This window comes from Nannobrachium achirus (genome assembly GCF_963921795.1).
Source record: "Nannobrachium achirus genome assembly, chromosome: 15".
Classification (NCBI taxonomy): domain Eukaryota; kingdom Metazoa; phylum Chordata; class Actinopteri; order Myctophiformes; family Myctophidae; genus Nannobrachium; species Nannobrachium achirus.
In genome coordinates, this window is record NC_137822.1 from 47,034,974 (window position 1) to 47,058,942 (window position 23,969).

The window sequence follows — 23,969 nt, forward strand, 5'->3', positions numbered from 1 at the left end:
TGCAGGGTTGGCTTCAGGGTCCAGCATTCACTGCCATAGAGGAGAACAGACTCCACCGCCATTTTGGCAGCCATCTTTGTTAAACATAGTGGCTGTTATCTCATGAATGCCTGAACGGATTTCCATTCGGATTTTTTTGTTTGAAAGCTGTGAGCAATGTGGACACACGTGGTGCATTATCTAGGCATGGGTGTGCATGATCTGTGCACTATGAATTACATGGAAGTCTATGGAGACGAATGGCAGGTGGGAGTACGGAGGTATGTTAAAATGGCGGTCAATGTGTTAAGCAATGTAGCTACGGCAACGGCAGATGACAACGGTAACCGGAAATGATCCGTGCTCGATAGATAAACCTTTGCTGCGTGTCCCTCCCTGTCTGGTCTCGTGCGCGACATGGGCGCGCAACTACGTCTAATCGTGGCATTAGAGACAGACTGACACACACTCACCACTTCAGTGAACTCATTGCTCCCCAGGTCCAATCTCTCCAGCTGAGTAAGCTTGTGCATGCTTCTGCAGAGACCAGGGAGACACAGACATGTTAGAGTCAGCACACACACACACACACACACACACACACACACACACACACACACACACACACACACACACACACACACACACACACACACACACACACACACACACACACACACACACACACACACACACACACACACCCCATGTCCTTATCAACACAAGGTAATGTACATCAAATGCATAGACATATAAATAGTGATCTAGGACGATAGGTAAACCATGAACCATCACCAGTCTAACAGTAGAATAACCACAATAATCATTTGTACATTGAAACTATACAGCAGGGTTTGCAAAAGTGGGTGCCATTGGCACCCTAAGGTACCTTTATGCCAGTCCATGGGTGCCGCAGAATAATTGTATAACACTAGAGATTCGCGGCCCTTCGGGCCGCTCACATCTAGAGATCGCGCCTGCTTCGCAGGCGCTCACAGCTACGTTGCAGCAGTGATCCACCCACATCCATCCATCCATCCACAACCATCCATCCATCCACATCCATCCACATCCATCCATCCATCCATCCACATCCATCCATCCATCCATCCATCCACAATTCCACATCCATCCATCCACATCCATCCATCCATCCACATCCATCCATCCATCCCCATCCATCCATCCATCCATCCATGCATCCATCCATCCACATACATGCATCCATCCATCCATCCATCCACATCCATCCATCCATCCACCTCCATCCATCCATGCATCCATCCATCCATCCATCCACATCCATCCATCCGTCCGTCCGTCCGTCCGTCCGTCCGTCCATCCATCCATCCATCCATCCATCCATCCATCCACATCCATCCATGCATCCATCCATCCACATCCATGCATCCATCCACATCCATCCATCCATCCACATCCATCCATCCATCCATCCATCCATCCATCCACATCCATCCACATCCATCCGTCCGTCCATCCATCCATCCATCCATCCATCCATCCATCCACATCCATCCGTCCATCCACATCCATCCATCCACATCCATCCATCCACATCCATCCATCCGTCCATCCACATCCATCCATCCATCCATCCACATCCATCCATCCATCCATCCATCTCCATCCATCCGTCCATCCACATCCATCCATCCATCCATTATTTTCTTGTTCCTTCTCCTTTCTCTTCTTTTTCTTTTCTTTAATTATGCAGAAGACAGAATAGTTGGGTCAAAAATGGCAGTTCCATGGCCGTGGAGAGCAAAGGTCCGTTTCTCAATGGATTTTTCATCTAGGAGGGTTATTAAACAAATTTGGCCGGGGTGTCTTTTTTAAAATGGCTGGGAAAATGTTTGACAGCTATGGTAATTTTCAGTCTCATTCACTTGCTATACACGACTACACTATAAAGGAAAAAATGACTCCCAAAAAGTCTGCTTTAAGTGGGAGGTGAGGGGTCAAACTAGGGGTTTTTAATTATTCTGAATCCATTGCAAGCATTTGTTTGGCATGAAAAACATTCCTTGGGCAAGAAATGGCCCCACAATACGATGGTTTAGTGATGAGTCATCAATTTTCACAGTCTTTTGGGGTCCGTTTTTAGCCCAAGGAATGTTTTTCAAGCAAAACAAATGCTTGCAATGGATTCAGAATAATTAAAAACCCCTAGTCTAGCTCATTGTTGACCCGGCATCAGTCTACAATGTATGTTATGTAGATCAGTGTCTCTCAACCACTGTGCCTGGGGACCTTTGGTGTGCCCCTGAGAAGGGTCAAGTGTGCCCCTTGAAACTGCTTGAAAGCCAGTATTGTATTTATCATTTTAAAAATGATTTAAACTAGTGAAAACAGCCGATCTACAAGCACACAACGCCTCGCACCGCGAGGCGTTGTGTGCTTGTAGATCTGCTGTTTTCACTACAGTTGTGCGACAGCCTTGTATGATGAAGCAGGCCTTTACTTTGTGAAGAAACGTACACATTTGAAACTTGGAGATACAAGGTTTCTTCCCGACAGTGACGATATTTACACCCCCGTATTATGTTGGTGTGCCCATGGATTCTTGGGACAGAAAAAGTGTGCCCATGCAGAAAAAAGGTTGAGAAACACTGATGTAGATCTACACAGCATGTTATCTGAAGAGGTGACAGATGGCCAAGACAGCCCATATCTGTGTGGCTGGTTCCTACAGACAGGGATCTCCATGTATGGGCATACAAGGGATTGTATATGTATGATGTCAGATGTCATAGGACTTTCACATAACGAATAACTGAGTAAGCATGTTTGGGCTCTCACAGCATATCTCCATATACAGTACCTGGATCTCCATACTGTATATGGGTACCAGGGGTCCCCATATATGGCTAACAGGTCCGATATACATCCTCGCCCTTTACTAGTGTAGATCAGGGGTTCCCAAACGTTTTTGTCTCAGGGCACCCCATACATATTTTTTAATCCGAGGCACCCTTACATTTTCACTCCCAGCACCTTATATTTATAGCATATCGTCGTTGTCAGGTCGAAACCTTGTATGTCCAAAACCTTTCGTTTTGTATTTATCATCTATGAAATGTAATAAACTAGTGAAAACAGCAGATCTACAAGCACACAACGCCTTGCGATGTGTGCTTGTAGATCAGCTGTTTTCACTAGTTTTGAGCAACAGTAAAACAAAGCAGGGGCTTTACCAAAAGACGTGCGAACTTGGAGATACAAGATTTCTGCCCGACAGTGACGATATTTTAGTGAATATGTTGCCAGGAAAACGTCGAGATAATAGCCATTTTGGTTAGAACTGACTGAAAATAACGTTGTACTTCAAGTTTAAAATGATACAAAATATTTTTTCAAGTGTTCCAAATACAATCAAATTATCTCGCAGCACCCCTGGACTGCCGTCACGGCACCCCAGGGTGCCCCGTCATCCACTTTGAAAACCACTGGTGTAGATAGTAAGTAATTCAGCCATTATGCTAGGTTGATTATTTACATTGCATGCTAGCTTCTATGAGACACTACAATGATCTCTGCGTTCTACAACCACTTTATGTTCAGTTAATTTACTGCAGTTCATGTTTCCTCAGCTTACACTGATCATACACTCATACAGTAAGTCACTGTGGGTAAGGGAGCGTCTGCTAAACGTCACCATACATTGTAAACGTGTACAGGCGGACGGAATTAAAAAGTAGGCTATCATGAGCTATTTTATGAGGGGAGCCACCAGAGAGGAGGCCCTCAGAGTTGCTTTTAGGACAGCAGAGCAGGCCATCTCTGTGACTTTCTGTCCAAGGTGACTCCAGAACCAGGAGAATAAATGCACACCGTTTTATGTTACACCAGGGGAGAAATAGAATGAATGCCATTAACCAATGAAATGTCAAAACTTTTTCCCAAGAACTTTATTTAGCCCATTTCCAGGCCTATTCATGGGTTGCATTTGTAGTCCTACACCAGCCATTTTGAGGACCAACACAGCTGTTTTGATTGACGTAGAACAGGGATGTCAAACTCAAATGCACAGGGGGGCAACATAAAAAGAATGGTACAAGTCGAGGGCCGCACTGGTTCAAAGTTCATTCAAACGTGGGCTTGTGGTCACGGGCCCTCGATACACGCCAATGCACTAGCAGTGCATTGTGGGACTTGTAGTATTATGGTGGTGCGTGTGTAGCAGAGTGACTCACTGCCTCAGCCTGATGGCATCAAAAGTCTAATATCTCCCCCAGTCCATAGGGATATCCCTTTGGTCGGAGGGGTAAGATCTTGGACTTTCATGCGGGAGACCTTGGTTCGAATCCCAGGCATTGCATGTTGCAATATACCAGTGGCCAGAGGGCCAGTTCTAATAGTAATTACTAATTAAATATCATCCCGCGGGCCGAAGATAATTCAATCACAGGCCTGATTTGGTTGGATTTGCCTTGAGTTTGACATATGTGACGTAGAACATTGGTTTTATGCCAATCAGACAAATTGACACTGAACTAAGCATAATCAAGTCAATACTGGAGATGTGGTGTAACAGCATGGATTTCTACACAGAGAGGACACTTCTTTCAACATAAGATGCTGCATTCAAGTTCAGGAGAGTTTGGACAAGGCAATTCTCTTGAATGCTGCCTTCAGGTATGACATGGTAAGAGGGGGCGTTTGCATTTCTTTCACCATAGTAAAAACTTCATTCAATGTCTGGAGAGGACACTTTTTACAGACGGGTAAAAGGGCAGCGGCTCATTAAGCCCCCTTTGATGTCTATGCGTGCAGTGCCTGGTGCGAACCTAAGTAGTGTATCAATGTGATGTACTGTCTTATGCCTTTCCCACATAATGCAGGTGACACTCTTAGTATTCCCTTCAGCTTAAATCACTACAACTAAAATTCACACAAGTGCATGCGCGGTCTGACACGGGGGCAGATTATCATGAGCACCCAGTGTTTGTGTGTGTGTGTGCACACTCACTGCTACGAGCACTTTGGACCCTGCGGTGCACACATGCACGCACGCAAGCACACGCACACGCACACGCACACACACACACACACACACACACACACACACACACACACACACACACACACACACGTACGTTTGTTTACATGTGTGGAGAGGCTTGTGTATGTGTCTGGCAGCGCTCCCAACCATTAGTCCTTCCAGTGTGTCAAAGCTCCAGGGAAGCTAACAGGTCTGGCCTCCGTCACCTAAACACCTCCCCAGAGCCTCCGTCACCTAAACACCTCCCCAGAGCCTCCGTCACCTAAACACCTCCCCAGAGCCTCCGTCACCTAAACACCTCCCCAGAGCCTCCGTCACCTAAACACCTCCCCAGAGCCTCCGTCACCTAAACACCTCCCCAGAGCCTCCGTCACCTAAACACCTCCCCAGAGCCTCCGTCACCTAAACAACTCCCCAGAGCCTCCGTCACCTAAACACCTCCCCAGAACACCTCCCCAGAGCCTCCGTCACCTAAACAACTCCCCAGAGCCTCCGTCACCTAAACAACTCCCCAGAGCCTCCGTCACCTAAACACCTCCCCAGAGCCTCCGTCACCTAAACACCTCCCCAGAGCCTCCGTCACCTAAACAACTCCCCAGAGCCTCCGTCACCTAAACAACTCCCCAGAGACGAGCTGCTCTGTGGCAGCGCGTTGCTAACACAACACTGACTGAACCACATTGAAGATGAGGGGTTCACAGCATTGCGATCGGGACATATTCTATGGAATCCAAATGACTTGAGAACTTTAATCTGTGTAAATGGCAGAGAAAAGCCGTGAAAAAAGCAGACATGAAAAGACTGAAGGTGAGTGAGAGTAAATGAAGGAACTGGGGAATGTCAGAGAGAGACACCATGGGAGACAACAGACTGAAACAGTGACGTGTCTTTGTAGAGTGAAGGAAATGTGTATGTAGCCTTATGAGTTATAAAATCCTCACTAAAGGCCTGAGTCTACCTTATGAAATCCTCACTAAAGGCCTGAGTCTACCTTATGAAATCCTCACTAAAGGCCTGAGTCTACCTGAGAGTAGAGGACCTGTCACAGCAGGCTGCCCGCACGCAATCAACTTAGAGGCCAAGTCCAGGGAAAACCGCATATACCGGTTTGAACTTTTTTTTTAAAGGTTTTTCGTAAATTAACGCCTTACTTTGTCACACAACAGTGTCGCACCAAGGGTGGCAAGAATAGCAGATCTACAAGATCAAAACGTGTTTTGAGCTTGTAGTTATGCTGTTCTTGAAGCTTGAAATGTGTTTTTTTTTTTTTTTTTTTTACGTTTTGGACATATGAGGTTTCCCCCCAGACATCATGGTTATGTAACACTGGAATTCAACACTGCACTGAATGCTCTGTGTGTGTGTGTGTGTGTGTGTGTGTGTGTGTGTGTGTGTGTGTGTGTGTGTGTGTGTGTGTGTGTGTGTGTGTGTGTGTGTGTGTGGAAGGGGAGAGAGAGAAACCGAGACAGAGAGAGAGAGAGAGAGAGAGAGAGAGAGAGAGAGAGAGAGGAGAGAGAGAGAGAGAGAGAGGCAAGGAGAGAGATAAGATAAGAGAACTGGCATGGTTGATTAAGAAAGAAAAAGAAAAGAAAAAAAATAGAGAAAAGGAGAGTGAAAAGTAAGAGTGCAAGCAGAGAGAGAGGAGAATCCACGCCTTCAGGAGAGAACAGCCAACATGCTGGTCATATCAACACACCGTGCTCAGTTTGTTGTGAAAACAACCGGCGCTGCGTGTTGTTTGATGTGGGCTAAACGACATGTACGACAGCAACAAGTGGTAAGAGGGAAGCTCTTAGGGAACCTTCCCTAAAACACCCTGGACGACGCTCCACGCGTCCCAGACTCTTCTCCCTTCCCTAAAACACCCTGGACGACGCTCCACGCGTCCCAGACTCTTCTCCCTTCCCTAAAACACCCTGGACGACGCTCCACGCGTCCCAGACTCTTCTCCCTTCCCTAAAACACCCTGGACAACGCTTCTCTTCTGCCTCCCAAACTGTGGAATGAACTCCCCGTTGCAATTAGAACTGCAGATCCACTCCCTAGCTTCCGCCGTAATCTCAAGACTGACTTCTTCAGACTCCACCGTAGCACTTGCCCTAGCCACAATTACCTTGCAGGCTTAAGCAAAGGCTAAAATGTAATTAAAATAACACAGGTCATTGATGATCTAGAATCCTATGTGTATAGTTTCAATTTACAGATGATACATTGTTTGGGTTATTCTACTGATGACAGGTCCTTGGTTTAGCCATGATCTTAGATTAATATGTCTATGCATTTGATGCATTACTTTGTGTGGTCCTTTCGTATTGTCCTGGATTATTATGCCAAACATTGTAAATTGTGAGAGAAAGACTTACTTTGGTAACATCTTTAACTGGTTCTCTCTCAGCTCCAAGATCTGTAGTTTGGTCAGCCTGTAGGAGGAGAGGACATGGAACAAAGTTAACACACTGTTAAACTACAGTAGTTTAGTCAGCCTGTAGGGAGAGGAATGAATGAACTTTACTTTTATAGCACCCTTCACAGCACGAATGCACAGAGTGCTTTACAGATACATAACACACTGTTAAACTACTGTAGTTTAGTGCAGTGGTTCATATTGTGACCATGAATAAATCCATTGGTTATTATTTCAATTATATTCAAACAAAGTATATTTAAGTGATTTCTGGAGAAAAATAAACTTGTACAAAGTAGCATGTCTTCATTGATTTAAACCGGGACAAGACACCATCCATGTCATATCATAATATAATCTATGTAAAGGGAGTGTTGATTGGGATGCAGGTGTGTTGGACAGTGAATCCTGAAGCAATCATGAAAACATATTCTGTGAACAAAGATCCTGCACACTGCTCTTGCTCAGCAGCTCCGTTTCATTTAAGATGTCAACTAGCTCCTTTCGGAACCTCTCCCTCCACTGCTACGCAGCTCCGAGATGAGGAACCTCTCCCTCCACTGCTACACAGCTCTGAGATGAGGTTCCTCCCCGTCGTATCCCAGAATCTCCCTGCTGGGTGGACGATCCACCGTTAGCGATCACTTCTCACCTTTGGTGAACATTATATCCAAAAAGGGAAGGTTTTCTGTTGATCTTTAATCGTTTTACCTCTTTATCGTGGACACAAATCGAAGCACTGGGTTGAAATAAAGAGTTTATATCGCTCATTATGTCAGCCGGTTCTGTGAATGATTTGTCCATACTGAAATAGATTTTAATTGGTCTGCCCATGCTGGGCTGCATTCACATGCTGCAGGGGCCGCATGCGGCCCACGGACCGCACGTTGAATAGCACTGCTTTAAGAGTTTAAGTGTGAGGGAAGGGTCAGAAATGAGGAGACTGCCTTGACGTTGTGTGAAAACACTCTGACATTCCTGATTAGATTACACACAGACTGGACTCCCTCTCTGTCTGCCTCTGAAGACAGCTATGTGTGATGCTATCAATCATAGCGCCGCTGACGCACAGAGACCTTGGATCTCTGTGTTCCAACTTAAAGAAATAAATACAACATCTGTAAATGAATGCTCTGCTTCGCAGCACACATGTAGGTAGTAGGGGTGTAACAATACATTTTAATAGCGATTCGATACATATCACGATACATGGTTGACGATACGATACATGGACGATATTGGTTCATTCATGGGGATACAATACGATTCGATTAAATGATTTAAAATCGTTTTAGTAACTATTTAGCAAAGACATTACATATGTGTGAAAGGTGTGGATAGTACAGGCTTTTAAGGGAAACATGTATTATTATGGATATAAATAGGTAAACACAGTGATTATCTGCCAAATACATGGACATTGTATATTGACAAACCTGCACCTTGTCATGAACCCAGAGATTCATCATGTCAATCTTCCCAATGAGGGTTGGCCATCATTTTTAGCTTGCGGCCTTGGACTTTTTACATTTCTTGAGTGACCTCTGAGCCATTGTAAGTTGAGTAGCCCTGTCCTCAAAGCCTGTCACTGTATAGGCTAATGCTATAGGCTAATGAAGGCTCTGTTTCATTCTGCTCAAACAGAGTCAGGGTGCTGGTATTGTGCATGTTGGCTCACTTGCCACACGTTTTTTCCCCCCCTACACTACCTCTGTCAGCAACAAGTGGACATGACGAAAAGAAAGGCAAGAATGACAACATCGTTCTCTTCTTCTATCTCTCCTTTTGGTGCTTTATGGCAGTTTTACAGCGCCACTCACAGGCTGGGCATCTGTACTATAGCAATTTCAGTATTTTGGCTGGGTTCTCAGTGGATTCATGTGGACTCTTGAGACGATTCCCGCTGTGCAGTGAACGTTTTGTAAACTATTCAGTGTATCATTTTTGTGTATGGGGCCTTAATGCATAGAGAACAGCATGGTGCTTCTTACCTGCCAAAGCTGGCTGGGAGGAACTCCAGGAAGGCATCGTTCAGGTACAGCTGTGTGAGACTGAGGAGCTGAGTGAAGCCCTCTGGTAACCTGGTCACAGAGCACACACACACACATGCACGCACGCACAAACACACGCACACGCACACACACACACACACACACACACACACACACACACACACACACACACACACACACACACATGTACGCACGCACACGCACACGCACGCACACACACACACACACACACTCACACACACACACACACACACACGGACACACACGCACACACGCACGCACGCACGCACGGACACACACAAACAGATAAAGAAAAGGGAGTTAAGTTATGTCATGTCCTATTGAAACAAATAAGGTGCAAAGTGTCAAGACTAAAATCCTCCTCCTGTTAGAGGTGAGAAGTGGGTAGTAGGGCTGTCATGATTTACTAAATTTAAGGAGACGATGAATTCATGAATTGACAAATTTATGAATTGATGAATTGGAACATATCGTCACTGTCGGGCAGAAACCTTGTATCTCCAAGTTTCAGATTTGTACGTTTGTACGTTTCATCATACAAGGCTGTCGCACAGAAGTAGTGAAAACAGCAGATCTACAAGCACACAACGCCTCGCTGACAAAGGGTGTGATTAGAACATCTTTGTGCATAATGGTGGACAGGCCAGTGGGCAGTTGTACTCACTTGGATATAGGATTGACGCTGGCTTCTACCACAGCTAATACTTTGCAGTTTTTGATGTTTTCCGGAAACTCCTGGATACCTAGTTGTTAAAAACACACAGACACAAAAAAAAAACATGATTTTAGTTGTTTTACATGAACACAATGACTGCACATGGGATGGGACACTGACGCAGAACTTCTACTTCAACTTGAGCCACTGCCAGAAGAGGCCAGAGCGGACACTTACTGGGACTTGGGAAAGAAGACACTGAACTCCTAACTCTTTGGACGCTGTCCAAACCCTTTTTTCTTTTTTTCAAAGGGGGCGCATTAGAAAATACCAGTAAGACTCCCTAATCGGGAGATAAGCGACCGTCAGGTCACAGCGTGATTTCAGGTCAAAAGCAAGAATCGGCCTCATGGTGGCGCTAGAAGAGTGTGAGAATTGATTGACTGAGAGGTTGTGATTTGGCAGGCAAGGAGTGTATGTGCAAAATTTGGCATGGATCGGGGCAACGTCTCCGGAGATATGAGCAGGGCAAAAGTGTGACAGACAGACGGACGGACGGACAGCTGGTCGAGGTTTTGATAGTAACTGCGACCTGGCGGTCGCAATTAAAACCCCCAACACGCTTTATCCCCTGACATATTGCACATTCACACCCTGACAAAGTTCACATTCACATGCATCGCATTTATACAATTTTGTTTAACTATCATCATCAATGTTTTATAGCAATGCTCTTTTGTCAGGTGTGCGCTGCTCTGAACAAAACACAATGTGTTGACGTGAAGTCATGTAAAGAAAAGAGAGGCCATCATAATATATCATACACACACAGGTCACCACACAGAGACAAACAGGTGCAGTGTATGTTACATGTTTATATATTTCCATATTCACTGAGTGATTCAGAACAAGTCGAACAGGAAGGCAGCGTGTGTGTGTGTGTGTGTGTGTGTGTGTGTGTGTGCGTGCGTGCAGTTCAGTGTGCATCGCTGTTTTGCATCTTTCCGCTCTGTCGACAACCACAGAGTGAGAGCGAGAGTGAGAGACACAGACAGACTGTCACAGTGAGAGAGAGAAACAGAGAGAGAGAGAGAAACAGAAAGAGAGAGAGAAACAGAGAGAGGGAGAGAGAAGAGATGGAAAGAGAGACACAGACACCGTGAGAACCAGGGGCTTCACAAAGGGGGGGGGGGGGGGGGGGGGGGGGGGGAGTGGGACAGAGTTACTAGGGCCCAAGGAAGCTCACAGCGCGGCACCGAGTGCCACGCTGCGAGCTTGTAGATCTGCTATTTTTGAAAAGTCGTGAAAATGTGTGCAAATCTTTGAATCTATGTATTTTTTAAGCAAACATTTATAACTCAAATTTTGCTTCCGGGGGTGGGGGTCCCTGGAACTAAATATTTTGAGATGGGGATCCTTGGCCAAATACATATCATCTTGGGGGTCCTTGACATGGAAAGGTTTGAGCACCACTGACATGGAAACATAGGTTTCTTGCACACATTTTCACGATAAAAAAAAATAAAAAAATAGCAGATCTACAAGCTCACAGCGCGGCACCGTGAGCTTGTATATCTGCTATTTTTCAATAGTTAACATCCATGGGGGGCCCGCAGTGAATCCTTGTACCCAGGGCCCAGAGTTTGGTGTGACGCCCCTGGTGAGAACCACAGTGCTAGACCTGTCACATTCAGAGCAGGGATGGGACGATATAAGCCATAATATCGTTTATCGTGATGAAAAAACAAACACTCACGATATAATCGTATCGTGGAGATTTAAATTATCGTGAAATCGTCCTCCGTCATGCACTGGGGATCAATTCACCTTTTATTTGCCGAGCGAGCTACCATTTAAACCCTCTATTGGTAAAACGTACTTATAATATACATACAGTACTTGATACTGTCTTTTTTCACTCTCTACGATAGCTTGATTATTGCGATGATATTGTAAATCACAATTTCTTTGGTCACAATAATTGTGATATGAAATTTTCATTTGGTCACATCCCTAGTTCTGAGACAGAGAGAGAACAACCACAGTACTGTAGCTGTCAGGTTCACATAGGGGTGGGCGGTATGGTGATAATCATCGTTGAGACAATGTCTCCACAATATGCCTTTTCAGAGCAATCGTATATATCGTGATACATTTGAGGGAGCCTTGTAAAAAAAATCCTGTTTAATCATTAATACAGAGATTCATTGCAGAATTCAATTTAAGCCTGCATTTTGGTCTAGATCTCAAACTTTAAAATGTCAAGGTCTCCACTTAACTCAGTATACAATGAGTCCATTTGGTTTCATTTGTATAATGTCAGAGTTACATACTTGTAATGTTCAATTTAGACCCCCCAAAAGGAACCAAGAGAGTCTAGTTTTTGTCAAGTAACTTGAAAAATAACCATAAAGACCAACATGAAAAGAGAATTGTGATAAAATCGTGTATCATGATACAGCTTGTATTGGGAAAATATCGTGATATTGTATTTTTCCATATCGCCCACCCCTAGGTTCACAGAAACAGAAGGATGGAGTCAGACGTCAACACTCCAGTGACAGGGTGCAGGTCGTCAGCACACATCCGCAACCAGGGGTGGGCGATATGGAAAAATACAATATCACGATATTTTCCCAAGCTGTATCACCATACACGATTTCATCATGATTCTTTGTCACGTTGTTTTTGATGGTTATTTTTCCAAGTCACTTGACAAAAAACTAGACTCTCTGGGTTCCTTTTGGGAGGTCTAAATTCAACTTTACAAGTACAGTATGTAAATCTTGACAGTATACAAATGAAACCAAATGGATATTTGTATATTGTCAAAGTTAAGGGGAGACCTTGACATTTTAAAGTTTTAAAACTACTGATTTAGACGTAAATGCAGGTTTAAATTGAATCTGTATTAACGATTAAACAGGATTTTTTACAAGGCTCCCTCAATTATATCACGATATATACAATACCTCTGAAAAGGCATATCGTGGAGACATTGTATGGTCTCAACGATAATTAAGTGTGCCTGCTATGCAATAGCAGAACACTTATTGTAATCCGCCATACTTAAGTCAGTCAGTCAGTCAGTAAGTAATGTTCTTGCAAATTTCTGCTCGTAATAACTGCCGCACAATTTACGCCACCGCCGCAATATATACATCAAAACGTGCGGCTCGGCCGGGAATGGTGTGCTATTACTTTTCTTTCCGATCCGCGTTACCATTGCGACGTAATTCGCAAAAAACGACGCCAAAAAACCCCATTGACTTAGAATGGGGGAAACTTCGGCACGTAATAACTGCCGCACGATTTACGCCACCCCCGCAATATATACATCAAAATGTGCGGCTCGGCCGGGAATGGTGTGCTATTACTTTTCTTTCCGATCCGCGATACGATTGCGACGTAATTCGCAAAAAACTACGCCCAAAAACTCCATTGACTTTGAATGGGGGACTCCGAAAAAAACCCAGAAACTTTGGCGCCACATAACTCTGCCATACTTTTGCCTAGCAACGTCATTTAAAATGTAAAATGCTCACACAACTTTGGTCTTTTTCCGACCAATAGGGATGAGCTGTAATTGATTAAGCCTCGCCCCCTCTTTAACAGGAAGTGCCCTTCACCAAACAGGAAGTGCCTCTATAACTCATGAACCGTTTGTCGTACAGACTTGCGGCTGGTGTCATACCTTTTCTTTTTTTCTCAATTTTTTTTTTCTCAATTTTTTTTTTCTCAAATTTTTTTTTCTCAAATTTTTTTTTCTCACATTTTTTTTTCTCAAAATTTTTTTTTTCTCAAAAATTTTTTTTCTCAAATTTTTTTTCTCAAATTTTTTTTTCTCACATTTTTTTTCTCAAATTTTTTTTTCTCAAAAAATTTTTTTCTCAATTTTTTTTTCTCAAATTTTTTTTTCTCTAATTTTTTTTCTCAAAAAATTTTTTTTCTCAAAATTTTTTTTTCTCAAATTTTTTTTCTCAAATTTTTTTTTCTCAATTTTTTTTTTCTCAAAATTTTTTTTTTCTCAATTTTTTTCTCTAATTTTTTTTTCTCAAAAATTTTTTTTCTCAATTTTTTTTTCTCAAAAATTTTTTTTCTCAAAATTGTTTTCTCAAAATTATTTTTTTCTCAAAAAAAATTTTTCTCACATTTTTTTTTCTCAAGATTTTTTTTTCTCACAATTTTTTTTTCAAAATTTCTTTTTCTCAAAAAAGTTTTTTTCTCAAATTTTTTTTCTCACAAAACAATTTTTTCTCAAAAAACTGTCGTTAAAGTGCGACCCGTGATAACGGCCAAAAATGCTCCAAAACGCCACTAATTAGTCGAAATGGCTGACTTCCTGTTTGGTTTCTGATTGGCTGCTGGCCTTGTGACGTGGGTAGAGCTGCGAGGGCCTGGTCATCGCTGCTTGCAGCTTTAATTCATTAATCGTCCATGACCTTAATTGGGGCCTATTTCGCCAAACAGGAAGTGCCCCTCACCAAACAGGAAGTGACCCTTGATCTCGTGAACCGTTTGTCATACAGACACGCGGGTTGCGTCAAATGAAATAACGCTAATGCTAACACCAACCGCTACACAAGGTTGCACAGACTTAGCGAGCTGCAGGCACACTTAAAATTTCTTAGAAATTTTCTCTTCTAGTTATCACCATATCGCCCACCCCTATCCGCAACACAGTACAACAGTGTCAACTCAAAGCAGACGGGGGAGGGAGGGAGAGAGAGAGGGAGAGGGAGACAGAGAGAGGCTGACTTGTTGCAGCCACTTTGTTCTGTGTCCATAAACACTTAAGCGCAGAGTGCTCTGTGAAGCCGGCTAAGCTGCTTTGAATGTCAACACGGCAGAGAGTGTACACAAACACTAGCACTGCACTACAGCTCTCTGCAAACAGAGTGTACACAAACCATAGACTGTAGAAAGATATGGACAGCCCGACACCATTGCTTTCTATGCAGCGAAAATGAGGTTTTCTTGTCCCTTGTATGGGTGACGCCATCATTGTTTGAAAGGTACCCCAGGAATCATAAGGAATGCTATTGGCTGCCAACGGTCACGTGGAATCGCAGGGATACATGGGAGTATGTGGTCGGAGCCTCCCGAAATACAGCACACGAAGAAGAACACAGCCGGCTGGTATCAGCTCCTCCCCCCCTCCCCCCCACAAATCTATCATCAAGTTTAACATAAATGGGACCATATTTGCTCAAAACGCATATCATGGTGATTGAAAGGGATTTTTTCACTAGCGACAGGAACCATAAAGTATTTATGACAACGTTTATTAAGGTTAGAAAATCAAAGGGGAAGACGAATACGGTCCAATGTAGACAAATTGTTTTTGGTACCTTGCGGGGGGAAAACAGCGCAACTAGCGGCCAATCATAGGAACTTTGACTTCCGTGTTTGCTTCAGATAAAATCCTGGCAACGACACGCCTGACACAAACACTAACACTGCACTACAGCTCTGCTGCAAACAGAAAGACAAGAGATAAAAAACATTCTATTATCGCCTACATCAACACCCGTTTCATTTACTCTGCCACTGGCTGATAATATCAGTCTGAAATATCTGATACCAGGGTTTCGCCCCCCCAAGGGTATAAAAATATATATATATATATATATATATATATATATATATATTCCTTTTTTTCAAAAATTGTTTTTTTTTTCAAAAATATTTTTTTTTTCAAAAAAACGTTTTGGACCTCCAACAATGTACTAGGCATGATCGCGATCGCGAAATTGCATGTTTAACCCCGATACCAACCCTATCTTTCAAACATGGCAGCCATGTTTGTTTACATTTGAAGAAAACATAATGGCTGGTATCTCCTGAATGCCTGAACGTTTTTCCAAGCGGATTTTTTTGTTTGAAAGCTGTGAAAAGCGTGTACATGCATAGTGCATCATCTGTGCACGAATTCGTACACCAGCGCGCACACTATTTTTTTAACCCTTTGGTGGCGAACCGGCAATATAAGTTATTCAATGTTGAATAAATGTGGATGATAGCATGTAGTTGTGTTTTCCGTCATCATGGGCACATTCATGTGTTTTTTATAGGGCAAAAATAAGAATTAATATTAAAAATTAAGTGAATTAATTACTCAAATTAATTAATTAATTATCAAAAAATGTCGGCGCATGTGCTTTGCGCGTGCGCCATGAGATCCCCCCCTGGTCAAGACTTTTTCCTGCAGGAAACCCTGGATACGATTAACTCTTCCACTGGCTGATTGCGACCGTTAGGTCGCAGTTACTATGAAAATCTCCACCAGCTGTCAGTCAGTCAGTCTGTCTGTCAGTCAGTCACATCACATTTTTGCCCTAGTCATATCTCCGCCACCGTTGCCCCTACCCATGCCAAACTTCGCACACACACTCCTTGGCTGCCAAACCAACCCACACCTCATTTCTCACATGGCCCTCTTCTAGTGCCACCATGAGGCCGATGCTTGCAAGACACCTTTTTTGAACACTGCTCCTACAGATTTTGCTCTAAAATCACGCAAAGCGGTACACAGTATGTCTACAGTCATGTCATCGACATGGATCTGTCCCATTTCCCATATTCCCTCCTGATTGGCTAGCATTGCCTTGGCTACCAAGTTTGTGTATGCGACCTGACGGACACGTATCCCCCGATTTAGAAAGGCTTACTGGTATATGTGATATGATTTACTCTTCCCCTGCTGATATCAGTCTGGTACTTTATATCTGATATGATTTACTCTTCCCCTGCTGATATCAGTCTGGTACTTTATATCTGATATGGTGCTATCAGGCATGTGTCCATATTGTACAGAGTATGCACTATAGGGCAGGGGTTTTCTGCCCTAGTCTCTCAAGAACAGACTAAAGCCCTTTGCACACAGGCGCATTTATCCACACGGATAAAACTGACAATTTCATTTTTAAAAAGAAAACAATGATTCTCTACGACCTCATGTACACCGGATCTGAATTAGCCGTGCGACGAGTGGCTGCGGTCGTGCATTTTTTTCTCGATTGAACCCAGTTCGATTTGTGCGTCTTGTCGCATGCGGTAAAAAACTCATCACTCCTTTTATGACTCCTTTTGGGATCCGCAGTGCCGATTCCGCACAGCATTGCACACCAAATCCAATGTGTTTTATTCATACAGCAAACGGAAGAAACGCAACTGTCCTGTGTGCAAAGGGCTTAACTGGGCTCCATTTAACTCATTGAGTGCCTATCCCGAATTAGTTCGGGATATATGATCGTATCACAGGGTGCCTATCCCGAACAAGTTCGGGATATAAAAAAAAAAAAAAAAAAAAAAAAAAAATTTGAAAAAAAAAGTTTTGATTTTTTTTTTTTTTTTTTTGGACCCCATCAAATCTGGTGAACATGATTTCAATCGCGATTTTGCATGTTCCACCCCCATACAACCCCATCTAACATACAGGGCAGCCATGTTTGTTTACATAACATGTAAAACATAATGGCGATTATCTCAAGAATGCCTGAACGGATTTCCAATCGGATTTTTTTGTTTGAAAGCTGTGAACAAACTGCACAAATCCACTCCAATGCAATCCAGGATTTTTCAGAGCTCATTCTTCTCTGTTTTTTTCCCATGCATGAGGTGTGCAAGGTTTAATCATGGCTAAGTTGACGAAAATAAGGCTTCTAAAATGCTTGGTAGCCAATAGCTAACTTCAAGCTAACTTCATCCTCTTCCTGTACATGCAGTCATGCACAAAGGAAAGTGTTCAGGCAAGTCATGGCTGCAGGGCTTCTGCATATACCAGCATATCTCTATGGGATTTTCTCTGGCCACTGGGCGCCCTCTAGTGGTGAAAGGGGTGGCACTAAATGAGTTAAGTGAAAAGGACCTTTTCTTTGACGATGGCTGGCCAGAGTGCTGACATAGAAACATAGGGTTTTCAAAAAACCTTAGAAGGATTCAAAAGACACTTATAGAATCAGGTCAAAATTAGAATTTTCACGTTTTTTGAAAAATAGCAGATATACAAGCTCACAGCGCGGCACCGCTAAAGCATAGAATAATGATGGAGTCCCGCCCAAACTTAAAACAGCTGATACGAGGCAGCGACACGCTGTGGGCTTGTAGATCTTCTATGTCCGGTTCACGCCATTTGTGGTGGGCCGGTCTGGACCAAGATAATTGACTCGTTGCACCCACTTTGTTTTGCGTCCGTAACACTTATCAAACAGATGACAAACAGTAGGCTGGCGGATTATGCAGACAATGCAGCTCTATTTCGAGATACTTTCCACTCGGTGTTGACATTTTGGGCATATCATTGCAGGCGAACAACATTTTCAAAAGTACAAAATAAATACAATTAAAACAACACATCAGCTCGCGTTGCCAACTTGTTAATTGGCTAGAGTTGATTGGGAAAAATAAAAACAAACTTGGAATGAAATCTAGTACTTCTAAGAAGAATTGGTTTTGTCGAATTAACCAAAATTGGCACAATAATACCTGTCCAATGTACCGTTTTTGTTGCAGAAACCAGTTGTGTTTATAATTCAGTTCAGAGTACCACACAGAGGCCAGTCTGAACTCCTTATTTGGGTAGGAGTGATGTCATATTTGATGAGGTGAGATTCAACGCAGCTGAGCTTCATAAAAGCTGGTATCAACAGAGTCAAGAGGCATTAGCTTGATAGTGGACCAACCAAACTGATTCTAGAGATGGAGAAGCTGTGCGATGCTGAGCTGAGGAGGATGCAGCAATACGAAGTGGATGTGACTCTGGATCCTGATACAGCACATCGCTACCTCATCCTGTCTGAGGATGGAAAACAAGTGAGTCATGGAAATGTATGGAAGAATCTGCCTGACAACACAGAGAGATTCTCTACATTTCTCAGTGTCTTAGGAAAACAAAGCTTCTCCTCAGGAAGGTTTTACTATGAGGTTCAGGTTAGAGGGAAGACTGACTGGGATTTAGGAGTGGCCATAGAGTCCATCAACAGGAAGAAATGGACCATGCCGACTCCAAACAATGGTTACTGGTCTATAGGGTTGAGGAATGGAAATGAGTACCAGGCTGCTGCTGAACCTGCTGTCCTCCTCCCTGTCAGAGAGGAGGTCCAGAAAGTGGGAGTGTTTGTGGATTATGAGGAGGGTCTGGTCTCCTTTTATGATGTGGAGGCCAGAGTTCACCTCTACTCTTTCACTGGCTGCACCTTCACTGAGAAACTCTTTCCACTCTTCAATCCATGTCTCAATAATAATGGTGTAAACTCTGCTCCTCTCATCATCTCTCCTGTCAATCACACTGATGGCATTTAGACAGGGATGAAAACATAATCCACGCCTCATGGCCGTTCCGGCTGGGCGGAGCTAAAGATGAAGCGGTTCAGCCAAAGGTCTGATGATGGATCCATTTCTCCTTTCATACAGAGATCCCAGTATTGCCATAATGAAGACCTGGCATTATGATGGCCTTGCTTTTTTTTCCACACAGTCAAACAAAGCTGGCATGATATCCTCCTGTGGGTGTTGTTACTTGCTCCATCAGAGTGTGCAAGTACTGTGTTTGGCGGTGTATCTGTCTGGGTTTAAGGTCATAGCCAATCAGGGACCAGCATTCCGGGTGACGTCACCATCAACAGCCAATGAGGGACCAGCATTCTTGTTGGCATTAACAAGTGTGACCTGATATAAATAACAATGTCGCGCTCTGCTGGCGCACAAGTAGGCCATACATGGTCACGAGTGCACAACACGCAAGTTGGTACCTCGACAGTAAAAAGTAATCTCATGGTCTCCATGTCTGTTGGTCTTTCAGATCACAGTACTTCACTGAAACCAGTCTGGAGCCCAGAACTCCATATTTGGTTAAGAGTGATGTCATATATTTGATGAGGTTGAGATCCAACGCCGGAGAGCATCTTAACTCATTGAGTGCCTATCCCGAATTAGTTCGGGATATATGATCGTATCACAGGGTGCCTATCCCGAACAAGTTCGGGATATAAAAAAAAAAAAAAAAAAAAAAAGGATTGCCAAAATGAAGACCTGGCATTATGATGGCCTTGCTTTTTTTTCACACAGCCAAGCAAAGCTGGCATGATATCCTCCTGTGGGTGTTGTTACTTGCTCGAGCAGAGTGTGCAAGAACTGCGTTTGGTGGTGTATCTGTCTGTGTTTAAGGTCGTAGCCAATCAGGGACCAGCATTCCTGGCGACGTCTCCATCAACAGCCAATGAGGGACCAGCATTCTTGTTGGCATTAACAAGTGTGACCTGATATAAATAACAAGGCGCGCTCTGCTGGTGCACAAGTAGGCCATACATGGCTACGACTGCAAGGGGTGCAAGTTGGCACCTCGACAGAGTGCAGACACAGCAACCACATTTGCAATTTCTAATTGCAAATGCATTTTTATTTCGTTTTTATTTCAATGCCCTAATTTCTAATCGGTTTTTGCTTTCAGCAGACAGCAGGGGTGAACTGGGCATCTGGCATCTTCCCGGTGGGCAGACGATACAAGTGGGCCAGTGGGCACAAACATCTTTGACACCATTTTAGGATAAATTCATTTTAGGCTGAGAGGGCCAATCCTTCAGTAGCACCGGCCCCACAGAGCAGAGAGACATCACATGATTGGCCCGCTGACTTGTCCATCATCTGAATACCAGCCTAGTAGCCCAATCACAGGCTACTGTGGCCCAAGAGTCCCACCCGAGCCCGCAACACTTCGCTGCCTCGACGCGTTGTGGGCTTGTAGATCTTCTATGGTCGGTTCACGCCGTTTGTGGTGGGCCGGTCTGGGCCAAGATGACAAGATGTGTCCCAGTCCGGCCTTGGCACACAGGGAGAGGTTGACTCGTTGTACCCACTTGGTTTTGTGTCTCAAACACTTGACCCATTTAGATCTTAAAAACATCTAACCATTAGCCTATTTGTATACTTTGGCCATTCAAAAAACAGCAGATATTAAAAGCTCATAGCATGGCTATCAATCAGATGACAACCAGTAGGCTGGGATTATGCAGATGATGCAGCTCTATTTTGAGAAAATGTCCACTTGGTGTTGACATTTTGGGCATATCATTGCAGGCGAACAGCATTTTCAAAGTACAAAATAAATACAATTTAAACAACACATCAGCTAGCGTTGCCGACTTGTATGTTGGCAAGAGTTGATTGGGAAAAAATAAAAACAAACTTGGAATGAAATTTAGTACTTCTAAGAAGAATTGGTTTTGTCGAATTAACCAAAATTGGCCCAATTTTGTTGCAGAAACCAGTTGTGTTTATAATTCAGTTCAGAGTACCACACGGAGGCCACTCTGAACTCCTTATTTAGGTAAGAGTGATGTCATATTGATGAGGTGAAATTCAATGCAGGTTGAGTTTCATAAAAGCTGGTGTCAACAGAGTGCAAGAGGCATTAGCTTGATAGTGGACCAACCAGACTGATTCTAGAGATGGAGAAGCTGTGCGATGCTGAACTAAGGAGGATGCAGCAATACGAAGTGGATGTGACGCTGGACCCTGATACAGCAAATTCCTACCTCATCCTGTCTGATGATGGAAAACAAGTGAGTTGTGGAAATGTAAAGAGGAATCTCCCAAACAACCCAGAGAGATTCTCTATATATGTCCGTGTCTTGGGAAAACAAAGCTTCTCCTCAGGAAGGTTTTACTATGAGGTTCAGGTTAGAGGGAAGACTGCCTGGACTTTAGGAGTGGCCAGAGAGTCCATCAATAGGAAGGGAGACATCACAGCGACCCCCAACAATGGTTACTGGGTTATACGGTTGAGGTACGTAAATCAGTACAAAGCTCGTGCTGACCCTCATGTCCTCCTCGCTGTAAGAGAGGAGGTCCAGAAAGTGGGAGTGTTTGTGGATTATGAGGAGGGTCTGGTCTCCTTTTATGATGTGGAGGCCAGAGTTCACCTCTACTCTTTCACTGGCTGCTCCTTCACTGAGAAACTCTATCCATTCTTCAGTCCATGTTGTAATTATAATGGTGTAAACTCTGCTCCTCTAATCATCTCTCCTGTCAATCACACTGATAGCATTTAGACAGGGATGAAAACATAATCCACGCCTCATGGCCGTTCCGGCCGGGCGGAGCTAAAGATGAAGCGGTTCAGCCAAAGGTCTGATGATGGATCCATTTCTCCTTTCATACAGAGATCCCAGTATTGCCATAATGAAGACCTGGCATTATGATGGCCTTGCTTTTTTTCATACAGCCAAACAAAGCTGGCATGATATCCACCTGTGGGTGTTGTTACTTGCTCCAACAGAGTGTGCAAATACTGCATTCCTAGGTGTATCTGTCGCGTGTCTGTCTGTGCGTAAGGCCGTAGCCAATCAGGAACTAGCATTCCTGGTGACGTCTCCTTCAACAACAAATGAGGGACCAGCATTCTTGTTGGCATTAACAAGTGTGACCTGATATAAATAACAATGTCGCGCTCTGCTGGCGCACAATTAGGCCATACATGGTCAAGAGTGCGCAAGATTCAAGTTGGCACCTTGACAGAGTGCAGTCTATTTTTCATTTTTTTGCATGGCATTGCCAGCGTTCTGGGATGAACACAACAACGCTCGCCTCAAAACACACTCAATCCTGGGCAAACGGGGCGACCTCAGAACAGTCAATAAAAGATTTTCTTCTTTTTTCTTCTTTTTTTGAGCAGAGCGACACGTTGTGAGCCTGTAGATGTAATATTTTCAGAGTGCAAACAAGTGTTAACTCAGCCATTACGACACCACTGAGGCACCGCTAAAATGCATTTTCGTAGACAAAATCAACTGTAGGTTTAGTCAACTAAAACCTCATGCCATTTAGTCGACTATAACTATAGTATAACTAAAAGATTTCAGATGACTAAAATATGCCTAAAACTAAATTACATTTTATCCAAAAGACTATGACTACAACTAAATAGAAAATGTCCATGATTGGTCAAGTTTCACAAGGTGAAAACCTGTAGTATATATTTCCTAACTAGAAAGAATTCTGGTAAATTGTGAGTGTGGTTGTCTATTATGGTCTGGAGAACCACATTGTCATGTGAAGCTTGACCAATCCTGGAGCTAGCACCACTCCCCCATTTAACTCAATGGGCTTCCTCTATAATGGTGACATCACTGAGAATGCTGCTTCCTGATTGGCTGTGAGTTTACCCAGAAAGACATGATGACGTCACTCTGTTTTTTTCAAGGGTTTCCCCATTGGATGACGTCACCGAGAATGCTGCTTCCTGATTGGCTATGAGTTTACCCAGAATTGTGTAGAACTATAGTGTGTTGCCCTCTAGGCAACCACAGTAAAAAGTCATCTCATGGTGTCCATGTTTGTTGGTCTTTCAGATCACAGTACTTCACTGGAACCAGTCTGGAGCCCTGTGGAACTCCATATTTAGTTAAGAGTGATGTCATATATTTGATGAGGTTGAGATCCAACACAGGAGAGCGTCTTAAAAGATGATTCTGCAGAGCGTGAGGGGCATTATTTACAGTCGTTTGAGGAATTAACTTGAGTGACACTCGACCAAGAGATGGAGAAGCTGTGCGATGCTGAGCTGAGGAGGATGCAGCAATATGAAGTGGATGTGACTCTGGATCCTGATACAGCAAATCGCTACCTATCCTGTCTGATGATGGAAAACAAGTGAGTCATGGAAACGTAAAGAGGAATCTCCCAAACAACCCAGAGAGATTCTCTATATATGTCCGTGTCTTAGGAAAACAAAGCTTCTCCTCAGGAAGGTTTTACTATGAGGTTCAGGTTAGAGGGAAGACTGCCTGGACTTTAGGAGTGGCCAGAGAGTCCATCAATAGGAAGGGAGACATCACAGCGACCCCCAACAATGGTTACTGGGTTATACGGTTGAGG

The 23,969-nt window shown here is 43.6% G+C and overlaps 1 protein-coding gene across 2 annotated transcripts in view; it reads right to left on the bottom strand.

Annotated features, from left to right (window-relative positions):
- The window catches only part of erbin (erbb2 interacting protein), a 141,627-nt gene that overhangs the window by 43,825 nt on the left and 73,833 nt on the right, over positions 1-23,969 (bottom strand). For both annotated transcript variants that reach the window (XM_080743791.1, XM_080743790.1), the window contains exons 5-8: positions 10,104-10,182; positions 9,398-9,487; positions 7,366-7,422; positions 453-516 (exon numbers count right to left, since the gene is read on the bottom strand). In XM_080743791.1, the coding sequence (XP_080599917.1) occupies positions 453-516; positions 7,366-7,422; positions 9,398-9,487; positions 10,104-10,182 (290 nt within the window). The remainder of the gene's footprint in view (positions 1-452; positions 517-7,365; positions 7,423-9,397; positions 9,488-10,103; positions 10,183-23,969) is intronic.